The 12,079-nt window shown below is 33.2% G+C and overlaps 2 protein-coding genes across 2 annotated transcripts; one reads left to right on the top strand and one right to left on the bottom strand.

The window, feature by feature from the left end:
* Nucleotides 1-1,533: 1,533 nt before the first annotated feature.
* On the top strand, nucleotides 1,534-5,405 carry LOC133291190 (zinc finger protein WIP3-like). Its single transcript, XM_061489411.1, has 2 exons — nucleotides 1,534-2,054; nucleotides 4,564-5,405. The coding sequence occupies exons 1-2, from the start codon at nucleotides 1,560-1,562 to the stop codon at nucleotides 5,002-5,004; spliced, it is 936 nt and encodes a 311-aa protein (XP_061345395.1). The 5' UTR covers nucleotides 1,534-1,559; the 3' UTR covers nucleotides 5,005-5,405.
* A 4,588-nt stretch (nucleotides 5,406-9,993) lies between these two features.
* LOC133291189 (beta-1,6-galactosyltransferase GALT29A-like) lies at nucleotides 9,994-11,052 on the bottom strand. Its single transcript, XM_061489410.1, has one exon. The coding sequence runs from the start codon at nucleotides 11,050-11,052 to the stop codon at nucleotides 9,994-9,996; it is 1,059 nt and encodes a 352-aa protein (XP_061345394.1).
* Nucleotides 11,053-12,079: the final 1,027 nt, after the last annotated feature.

The following is a 12,079-nucleotide window of genomic DNA, read 5'->3' as shown; positions in this document are numbered from 1 at the left end:
TTATGTAAAAACTATACTTTTTACGTGTAAGTACTTCAAGATAGACTTGGACCTTAATTTTTCGGACTATGCGCACAATTGAAAAGGAGAAAAGTAATATATATATATATATATATATATATATATATATATATAGAGAGAGAGAGAGAGAGAGAGAGAGAGAGAGAGAAAACAGTAGGTGGTGAATGGTGATAGATATTGATAGAATATGATATATAGACAGCGTCCATCCATCACAAATAAAAAGAACTAGCTAAGCATGTAAACAAATGGTAGTAGTTTAGTTGATACATGGGAATTGAGCAGGTGGGGGTGAGAGCATGTATTGCTCGATCCTTTTCAATATCACCTTTAATTGAAAAGGATTTAAAATTTTAATTCTGCCCTGAATTGAACTAGTCGCGAAGCGATAAACTGATGGAATATTAAAAAAAAAAAAAAAAACTAGCTACGCATGCATGTGAATATGTGATAGTATTTGTCTAAGAAAGATCTGCCGAAAATATATTGTCGGTGATAACAATTAAGATCCACAAGCCTCATCATTGATCAATTCTGCTTAGCTACAAAACACCCAATACGGCAGAATTTGGCAGCCAGTGGCATGGCCTCACTTTTATGCGTTTCTTAATAGCTATAGCATTTGTCTAAGAAAGATCTGTTTACATTGCCTATTTTTAAGGCTTGAAATGGGTTTGCCTAAGAAAGTTTATTGAAATTAACCAACAATTATTGATTCAACGGTAAGAACTTATTCTCTTTGACCAGATGTCTTGAATTTGAGTTTTGATGGAAAAAAAAATGGTGTTGAGTGAGTAACAATTAAAAATGAAGAGGCAAATATAATGAAAAACTGATACGAAATATTATCCTTATATATAGATATTAATTTGTATTGCAATAATTAATGTACATAACTTGCAGCAGCCATCCTCAATACCAACAATTAAGCGTCACTTCTTCCCTTTAATTATTGATTTATGGAAGTTAACCAACATGGCCCATATATTATAAAACACTAGATAACATTCTGTCTAGGTCCTTGTTACTTTTTGTTCGTCATTTATAATATTTTTCTCCGTTTAGGTATTGACCAAACGCGTTTGTGCTTTCATCCTCTTATTTGAGATCACTTGCTTAAGGTCAATGTGTGAGAAAATGTGTTCATGTGGGTCAAATTCCATTATACGTTAATGAAAAAAGGATCAACTCATACGCTTCACATTGTACCAATTACCAAGTAGTAGTATTTCAGATCAGAGTTGATACTATTCTAGGATTCTTTTCCATTAAATTGGTGATTCCTGTTTTGCATGTCATTTTCTATCCCCACCAATTACTCTCCCTTTTTCTCTCACCAAAAAGAAACAAAGGCAAACAGAGGAAAAAGAGAAAAAGCAAGGGTAAAAAAAAAAAAAGGAAAATAAAAGCTCCATAGAGACAAGAAAGCCTTTCATTAATCAACCATATAAGTGCAGGCTTTCTCTCATAAAGTAAATATATTATATATAGTCCTTTTTTAGGAGAGAATTTTACAAAACCAGGGACTCTATCTAAAGATGGGTTTGAGGGATTACAATGTAGAAGACAAAAATCTATACCTTCAAACCCCTACTTTCATCGAATGGCTCAAACCATCTTCCTCTCTAACTAGTTCACTATCATCATCTCCTTCTTCTTCCTTAACTCAGCATGAAACTATCCAGTTTTTTCCCATTTTAAATGGATTCACCCCTGGAAAGCCCTCTGAGGAAGACCATGAAGTGCAAAAGGAAGGTTTTGAAGTAAAAGAAGAAAAGGTGGAAAAGGTGACTGTGGCTTTGCACATTGGATTGCCTAACACTACAGAAAGTCCTGAAACTGATGATGATCAGAAGAATGTTTTACATGTTAAGGAAGAAGAAGAAGAACCCTTGAAGAAAACCTTCCATGGCTGTTCTTTTAACAAGGAGCGAAGGTTTTGGATACCAACTCCTGCACAGATCCTTGTTGGACCGATGCAGTTTGCTTGCTCCATATGCAGCAAGACCTTCAATAGATATAACAATATGCAGGTTAGTTGATTCTCAACTTCTCACATGGAAAACAAATTTTAGATTTTCTATTAAACTATTTTCTCATAAACTAACTTGTTTATAATGACAACATATATTTAACTAAGAATTAAGCTAGGATCTATCTATCAAAGGAAAAGGAAAAGGAAAGAGTAGTGGCAACTGAGAACTAATTAAGCATTTCATTGTTTGAAATGAAAATCACGCATGCTTTTCATATTATACACATACCCTATCCAATATCTTATACTTCAATTGCATCCCTAAACACTACCATTAACAAAATAGAATCGATCACCACACTCTGTTGGAAATTAAATGCTTTTCAAAAACAGTTTTTTATATGATTAAAACAAAAAACAAAAAAGCCTGTTTGAAAATGATCATTTTGTAAAAATAATTTTAAAAATTATAACTATTTTTTAATTTTTAGAATCGAATTTAGAGAATATGGGTTATGATTTAAGAGGTAGAATATTCTTACTGCTAATTTTTTCTACTACTACTATACTGCTACTCTAATCGTCATTGAATTCAAAAGTTGTCTTTCTTTTTTCTCTCTTCAATCAATTTTTCCTCTAATCCAAAGGTGATTAGAGTAGTAGAAAAAAAATTGATAATAAGAATATCCTAATCTCATAATTTAATTCTAAAAACTAATAAACAGTTGTAGTTTTTAAAATTATTATTACAAAACAGATATTATCAAATATATGTTTTTTTGTTTTTATTCTGAAAATCAAAAAGTATTTTTGAAAACAGATTTCAAACAAGTCTTATATCTTAGTTGTTTTTGTTTTGTGTTCTGACTTTTAACTTTCAAAAAAAAAAAATACAAAAAATACTTGTTTCATTAACTATTTTACAAAATAATTTTAAGAAAAAGTAAAGAAACAAAATACAATCAAATAGGCTCTTAGTTTGTGTTAATTTTTACAAGTAGCTAGCTCCTATATATATATATATATATATATATATATATATATATATATATATATATATATAAACGTTGTAAAATTTGAGATTTAAAAGCAATTGAAAATAAAATTATATATGGTTATGGGGTAATTACCATCTCAGTACTGTAGATATCAATTTTCTTCACAATCACATCATTAGACATCCAGGGGGCTAGGTTTTCATGACAAATCTGCTATATCATTGTTTTATGATCAACGAGTTCTATCATATAATCCACCAACTATACCATGCTATACTTTTGTTCATAATTGGTACGTGAGAGTACCATGAATATGTTTTTCCTTTTTCAAATGCTATCACTTTATTTCAATTTTTTATTTTATTTTTGTTAATAACACATACTCATTATGAATCATTCAGCGGCTCAGCGCCGTCTTCATGTGATCCTAACTCCTCCTTTGCTAGTTTAATATAATCTTTTTAATTTGATAATTTGGAAGTAAATATTTCATGTTAAAAATTCATATGATCCAATTACATGAAATTTTTGTGTCTATATCTCTCTTCACATGCATTAAATGTGTGAAGTCCAATTATTATTAATGAATAAAGAGACACACAAAAATTTGGCATACCTCTCATGTAAAATTTTAATATGAGAGATGATTCATTCCCCGGTAATTTAACCCTCTGTATCTTTTGTAACGGATGACGAATTTGTATTAGCTAGTGATTATCTCTACACAGAATTGAATTCCCTGCTCTTTATCCAAGGGAACATTAAGATCCGTTTTACATAATGATGATGAGGGCGAAGATAATCATCAAGAAAACAACAATTATATTTAAATGAACTTTAATGACTATATAAACATGATTCTTTGATGACCGTCTTTTTCTTTTGCTTTCTTTTTCACTCTATGAAATTCGAGACAGAAGGCTTGATGCCCCGCATAGCATCCCTTCAACTTTTAGTAAAAGGCTCCTTTTATCCCATATCTTCATGCTTTTATCCTTTTCCTTCAAAGGGAATTGTAATTCCATATGTTCATGCTTTTACTTCCTTTCCATGTATTTGTCCTTTCGGGTTTAAGACCTCAGAATACGAACAGAATAAGAACTAATCGTAAGTCAAATAAAGGCCAACATTGGTAGGTCATATAAGCAGGCTTCAGGATTAATTTTAATGGCCTAATTTGAAGCAAGTAATACACGTGTAAACAATCAATTCAACCCAAAAGCTTAAACTCTTTGGTAAAGGTTACATTAATAATTTCATATTATATTTATTTAACATATCCTTCACATTAGAACTCATTGGACTTGAACAATAAACAATACACAAGTCCAACTACCTATATTAAGAAATTTCATAATATTTTATTATTTATCAATAGAGAAAACTATGAGGACCGAACTCGAGATCAACTGGCCATGAAGGCTCTAAAATTATGTAAAAACTAATTCAACCCAAAACTTAATCAGTTAGGTAAATGATATGTTAATAATTTTATGTTATATTTATTTATCACACTAATAATTTTATATTATATACTCACAAACTAAAATGAACTTTTACCGTTTGCAGATGCATATGTGGGGACATGGGTCCGAATTTAGAAAAGGACCAGACTCACTTAGAGGAACACAACCAGCTGCAATGCTAAGGCTACCATGTTATTGTTGTGCACAGGGTTGCAAGAACAACATCAATCATCCAAGAGGAAAGCCCTTGAAGGACTTCAGAACGCTACAAACCCACTACAAAAGAAAGCATGGGGCAAAACCATTTATGTGCAGAAAATGTGGGAAAGCATTTGCAGTTAAAGGGGATTGGAGGACTCATGAGAAGAACTGTGGTAAGTTGTGGTATTGCACTTGTGGTTCAGATTTTAAGCACAAAAGATCTCTTAAAGATCATATTAGATCCTTTGGAAAAGGTCACTCCCCACATCCTTCTATTGAAGCCTTCGAGGATGAGAAAGAATCCATTACCGGGTCTGATGAAGATGAAGTTGCTCATACATAATCATGATCTAACATGTTTGTTGCTTTCCTTTACTATAAAGTAGTAGTAACCGTAGCAAAGCTTGGTCACTGCGCTTGTGCTCAGTAACAAAAAATTCTCAACAATTGCTGAGGCATTAAAATAGAGAGCGGTTTGCTACCGAGCACTTGCAGGGTGGTGATAAGCTAGCAGGGAAAGAGATATAGACGAGTTTGCTTTGTGGTTAATTAATAAGATGGTTTGTACCAAATAAAAAATAAAAAATAAGATGGTTTAAGTGATGAAGCATGTGAATTTTCTTCTCATAGCAACAGAAGAGAAAATTTATCCGCTTCGTTACTAAACGCTAGTCCTCATTAATTTGAGGACTTCAGTACAGTTGTTTTAAAATCTTTTTAACACTTAAATGTTTATTGAATGTTACCATAAAGATGTATGCAAAATGTGTACTACATGCGGCGTTTATGTTATATATAAGTACAAAGAGTTTTATTCTTGTTATTTTATTCCAGTAATGGTTTGGTTTCAGTTGTTTATTGAATGTCCCCTTCCTATTAACCAAGTCGATTTCACGAATTGGAAAAGATGTTACAACGAATCATTTATAATTATTTGGGAAAAGTGTTTGTTCTTTTAAATGACACAACTTATATCCTTTCACTCTCACAAAGAGGTGGGACCTACACCTTTATATTTTTTTGTCCACTCTCTTTCCTCCTTTATCTATCTCTTACTCTCACTTAAAATGACATAACTTTACATTCTTTAAAATGATACACACTTTTCCCTAATTATTTATCAAGCAAAAGGTAATTTCGTCCAAAAATGTAAGGGCTCGTTTGGTGAACAGGATAGGATAAGGGTAGGATATATGATATGGGGCTGATAAGGGTAGGATATGATATGAGGCTGATAAGCCTATATCATTTTCTTTGTTTGATGAGCATCTGATTAGAAATCTGATAAAATTATGTAGAAGGAGAAAGGAGAAAGAAAAAACAAAATATAATGCAATAAATACAAATATATTGGATATCGTGGGATATATTGGTTAGCGTGAGGATATATTGGATATCCAATATTGGTATCTTATCCTATTGAATCCTAACCCAGCTCCCCCCATAGGATAAGAAATCTTATATTGGATATGATAAAATGAGATAATAGGATAAGCTAATCATATCCTATTGACCCACCAAACAAGAGATAAAAGTAGGATATGACAAGTTATCATATCCTATCTTTTTTATCAGGTGTTCCAAACAGGTCCTAGAAGATTTTCACAATGCTTTCTACTCTTAAGAATATGATTACTAATTGGCCACTCACGAAACAATCAAAAGTGCATATATCTATAATCTATCCTTCCTTTAATTTCCCAATAAACAATTCTAAAGTAAAAAAAAAAAACACTGAAAAACTTAAAAATTTAAGAGGGACATCGAATTATTGGGATGGACTTTGTCTATATCAAAGAGATGAGTAATTGATTGAAACATGTTGGTTCAGCAGCAAGCTCGCTAAATGTGAAAGTGGTGCTGAGATATAATCTCTTTCCTTCTTCTTTTTTCTCATACCTACTCCCATATATTGTCAGGTCATTGATAGAACTGGTTAGCATGACACTTTTAGTCGCATATCTAGGTGATCTTCATAGAAAGGCACTCAAAATGGTTGATTAATTACGCAACTGTGTTTGAAAAGGAGATCTTGTGTTACAAGGACCTCCTTTTCTTAAAGAAGACGCGGTGATCATTAATACACGTGAGGAAAGAGAGAGAAAAGAAGAGTAAAATAAAAGGGTTTAGGATGTGGATTCTTTTGAGGTAGGCTTGACCAAAGAAAAAAAGTAGTAGAAAAAATGGGAGGTTGTATTTGATTCTTGAAGATAAGGGACCTCCACCATGCTTTGTCGGGTAAAACGTTAGGGGTAGAAAGATCACTACCACCATCTTTTAACTGCACTAATTTGGCTAAACTAGAAGCATCCTTTCATATTTAAAAGTGCCAGTCCCTGTGAGCGCCTCTCTCTCAAGTCACTCTTGTTAGCTAGCCAGCTAGGTTAACCAAAATACGGTCATATATGGCACCAATATCCCGTGATGCAAATAGGGTCCTGATCCCATCCAATCTTGTCCCTAATAAACCCAATATCAAGATCATGTTTAGAATTTGATCCTTCTTGGAAAGTTATAATATAAAAGAGCTTTGCATCTCTCGTTTAACATGAGGTTAGAAAAAAAATTTCACATACCTAATTCAGATGGATCCCGTGATAAATAAAAAATATATTACACCTAAAATGATCTCTCAATAACATGAGAAAACAATTCTTCTGATAAAGGAGAAATTGTTTTCCGAATATAAAAATATTAAATATGGGGCCATGAGGTTTGATTTCGTAATATTGTAACATAGGCTTTAATGTTATATAAAGTAATCAATTCAACCCAACAACTCAAGTTGATAAATGAAAGCGTATCCATAATTTTTATATTTCTCTAACACAAACTTCACATATAAAAGCTCTTTGAGCTTCTATGTGGATCGATATTGTACAAGTTTTCTTTTTCTTTTTTTATCTTATGCTAACTTAATTCTAGTAGAAAGTAAGGACGATGGTGATTGAACTCATCATTTTATATTCACGGAGACTTTAGCACCGTGATAAACAACTATCTCACCTAAAATTTTAAGGTGATGGATGAAAATAATTTTTTATATTTCTCTAATATACATGTGCACACATGTGTTATTTATTTAAGTAATTTAATGTATGAATGCTCAAGAAGTTCAAAGTGAAATATTTTTATTACATGTACTAAAAAAAGCTAAGAAACACATCAGCTAGCGTTTGCTTTTAAATTTTATTACCTAGACAAATCCCTACACCGCACACCTATTATTCATACGTTGGAAAATCGAAGTTTAGCTGCGTGCTTGACTTGATTTAAAGAAAAATAAAGTTAAAAATTAAACTATTCTTAAAAAAAAATTCTAATTTAACATGTAAAGATACATTATTTTTATTTTTATTTTTTTGGTATTTAAAGATACATTATTTACTTTGCTGTTCTGCGCTCTTTTCATCACATCCGAGTTAAAGGACAAAAGATTAACGTCTTTTTTACCCAAGTATAAGCGGAATCAATAGAGGCGTTCATGGGCTGGATTTATGGGCTTTTTTACGTCAAAGTAGTCTATAACAGTTTTAAAACTCGGCTCGGACCGGCCGGGTCGACCCGGGACTCGGTGACCCGGTGGATTCTCCAGTCCGAGCGGGTAGTTGGATCGCTTCTGCAGTCAATTTGGATTGGACCGGTTGACCCAGTCGAAACCCGATGACCCAGTGACCCGGGTTAGACCGGTTATTCTTTTTTTTTTTTTTGGTAAATTTTTTTTTGTTGATAAGAACTCTTGAATTAAATCATATTCATATAAAATATTTTATGATGAATATGATTAAAAGTAAGGTGAAAATAATAAAGTATTTTAGATTAGTGCAGTTCGTTTATGTAATTTAGTTGCGTCTTATAATAATCTCATGAAGTTAAGTGATGATAAACACTGATGGTCTCATGATCTCATCTCTACGGTGGACACTTTTTTTTTAGTGTATATTTCATGCATACTATTTGTTATCATGATAACGGTGACACTTTTTTTCTTAGTGTATATTTCATGCATACTATTTGTTATCATAATTTAATTTATCCGTATCATGTCAAGCACAAAAGGTGCTTTAACTTATATTGCAATTTTAATCCAATATTAGGATATGGTCTAGAGTTAGAAGCTTAGAAGTATATAATATTTGCTATCATTGAAAATTAATTTTTTTTTGGAAGGTCATTGATAGTTTTCTTATATAAATTTTTATTAATAAAAGTAATATTTTCATATTTTTAATATGTGAAGAGTAAATCCGGTTCAACCCGGTTGAACCAGTGACCCAGTACCTCTACCGATTCGATGATCGATCCGAGTTTTAAAACACTCCTCTATGACTCTTAATGAACCTTAACTCTTAATGAACCTTCATCTAACATACTCTTCGGTTCTCAATAGTCTTACTTAAAGCTCGTCTGGTCATTGACGTGTTAGAGGAGTGCTCATCAATGAATACTCGTTTAATCAGAAGTTATTGGTCAAATACTATAAAATAAAAATATGAAAATATATGAATAATATATATATATAAATTTATGACATATCTGAATTAGTAGCATATTTAAATGTTATTGGGCTAAAAGTTAGGATATATAAGGCAACATATGAAAGGACGTGGCAAGCACTTAAAAGACCCTCCTTTCACTATAAGTCATGGATAAAATGGTCAGATTATTATGTTTATGTTTATCCTGTGCATATAACTGATAATGGGTCTTCTTATTTACTCTCTATTCTAATGTGTTCTCTTATCACAAGTTTATTTATGTTAAATGAAACATAAGAGAATCCATAAACTGATAAACCTTATTCAATATTCTCCAAAGACTTTTCGATGGCATGTTTAATTTGATCATTAAAGGTTCAAAGAGTGTGTTGATATGAGTAAAATTTACACGTTCAGTTGTTGCCTGATGCCTACTCAGGTTGAGAATACAAAAAGTGAATCATGAATCAGTATTGGTTTCCAGTATATGTGCATTTAACAATTAAAACAAGAAGAGAACAATTCAGATGTGATATGTGATATGAATTTTTTTATTTTTTGAGTAAACACCCTTTTTTGGTCCCTGACAATATTTACGAAATCCTTTTTAGTCCCTAGCAATAAAAAAGGACCAAATTGGTCCCTAACAGTATGTAAAAAGGGCTACGTTAGTGATGAAAGAGTTGACATAAGGACTAATGTGGCCCTTTTTTCATAATTTTAGGGATTAATTTGGTCCTTTTCTATTGTCAGGGACTAAAAAGGATTTCGTAGATATTACCAGGGACCAAAAAGGGTGTTTATTCTTTTTTTTTTTTTTTTACTATTCCATCACGCAATCGTCAGCAAAATTGTCATTGATACATGACAAGAGGAGGAATCTTGATATTGTCCGAAATAAATGGTATTGGCTTATGTCCTTCCAAAAGGTCACGGTAAAATGCATATTCTGCCTCATAGTCATGCAAACCAAGTTCAGCCCTCTGATTGGTATGATAGTGATGTTTAGCAGAAGCTGATTTCCCAAACCCTAACATACTAACATTTTCACATATTCCCAAAGCCAACATCACCGCTTGGAAACCAGAAGAATAATGAAAATAAACTTCATCATGGGCTGGGCCCCATTGTTCCAAAACCTTCCCTGTTTCCTCAAAAAACAGCTTCAAAGAATAGTACTTGACAATCCGAGCACACAACACATCGAACCGTGGATCAGTTACCAACAAAGGGGCTTTGAGGGAAGAATTGCACACAATGTAATCCATGAAATGTGCGGGTTGACAAATGTACATAACCGTTGCCACGTCAGCTCCATAAGAGTGGCACAAACAACCCTTCCCCACGATTCTCGCACAAGCGTGCAATATGTTACTATTCACAAAGGAAATGTTTGTTTTTGACCCAACCTTGTTCTCAAAACCTTCGACCCTCGCATTGTTCAACCGAATAACAACCTCGTGGGAATCAATCATCTTCCCATAATCTTTGTTCAACAAAATCCCACTGTTCCCAACAACAGCACACGAAGAGTACCTCTCATATGAACCCACCAACTCAATGGGATATTTCACTAAGCGTGTCAACTCTGACATAATATTGGGCTGAAACTGAAAACTCTTCTTTAAGGCCCAATCACGCAGAGCCCTTTGAAAATCAGGCAAATATCTTTGGAACAACGGAGAACGCAACGTTACGGGGACACGTGCCTGGTTGCCGAGGTTTGAATCCAAAAGCTGCTGGATTTCGTGTTTCCATTGTTCTTCAACGGTGTCGATGGCGGCGTATTTTAGCAGGGTCTCTGGTGTGGGAGGTTGGAGCTGGAAAAGCACAATGCTTTGAAGTTCGGTAACGGCGGCAACGAAAACAACGAGGAGGAGGAAACCAAACAGTGGACGAAACGAACATTTCATTGGCACGACAGAACAATCGTCGAAACCATCCTTGTCTTCGGGAACCTTCGGCATCCGAAACAAAGGTAAGAAAGTGTTTGCAATGTTGAGGTTATAATTTAGTTGGTTTGGATTATGGTGGTGTTGTTAAAGGGCATCAGACATTAATTAATAAGAAGGGGTAGTTTGACTTTGATGCTATTGTGAAAGTGAGATGCAGAGGTTGGTTGCATGTGGAGTAAGTCCCTTACAGGGGAGGTAGGGAGTGATTGGGTGGTTTGCAAGGATGTTGGGATACAGTCCGGGAATATTTGGAGTGGGGTCCATGTGAGTTTAGATCCAACCTTTTTCTTGTACATGAATGCATGTCAAAGTCAATATTAGATTTATAGGAGAAAATCATTGGATTTTATTTCTAATGATGCAATTATTGTTATTATTTTATCATTACTCGGCATCTGATTTCTGTTTTGACTATTTTTTAACCATATAAAGGGAAGTTAAGTGCTTAATTTAAACTTAACTTATTATAAGAGTGGCAGTTTATTTGTCTTTTACCACGCAATGTTAGAGGCAATAAGCATGCTGTTTCTACGATAGTGTCAAATATTTATTTAATTTCATGTTTTTCTTTTCCTATTTTTTATGCAATGTTGTTATTTAATATTTATAAACAGGGATATGTTATTCTATTTACTTCCTTTTTTTCTGCCTACTTTTATTTATCATTTTCTAATATCGTTAAATTAAAAATATCAACATCTTTCGATTACAGCAAAGGGCAGGATCAATATCAGAATATTTCACTCAGCTAAAGACCTTATGAACCGAACTTGATAGCCTCGAACCTTCGCTCAATTGCTTCTGTGGGGCTTTGGTGCAAATACAAGCAACTAAAGAAAAGAATCATGTAATCCATTTCTTTGAGAGGACTCAACGAAAGATATGCACAGACAAGATCCCAGATAATGCTTATGCAACATTTGTCGGGTATATGAATCAAATTTTCTCTCTGATTATTCAGCAAGAACGCCAATTGAATGCAGAC

This window comes from Gastrolobium bilobum, unplaced genomic scaffold (assembly GCF_033153095.1).
Source record: "Gastrolobium bilobum isolate Gb01-03AN ecotype WA unplaced genomic scaffold, APGP_CSIRO_Gbil_v1 utg1383, whole genome shotgun sequence".
NCBI lineage: Eukaryota > Viridiplantae > Streptophyta > Magnoliopsida > Fabales > Fabaceae > Gastrolobium > Gastrolobium bilobum.
This window is presented reverse-complemented; position numbering and strand designations above follow the sequence as displayed.

Excerpts from the sequence above, each read along its gene's own strand:
- LOC133291190 (XM_061489411.1), top strand. The coding sequence starts at position 1,560 with ATGGGTTTGAGGGATTACAATGTAGAAGACAAAAATCTATACCTTCAA. Across the intron at positions 2,055-4,563 it reads ATAGATATAACAATATGCAG|ATGCATATGTGGGGACATGG; the intron begins GTTAGTTGATTC and ends TACCGTTTGCAG.
- LOC133291189 (XM_061489410.1), bottom strand. The coding sequence starts at position 11,052 with ATGAAATGTTCGTTTCGTCCACTGTTTGGTTTCCTCCTCCTCGTTGTT.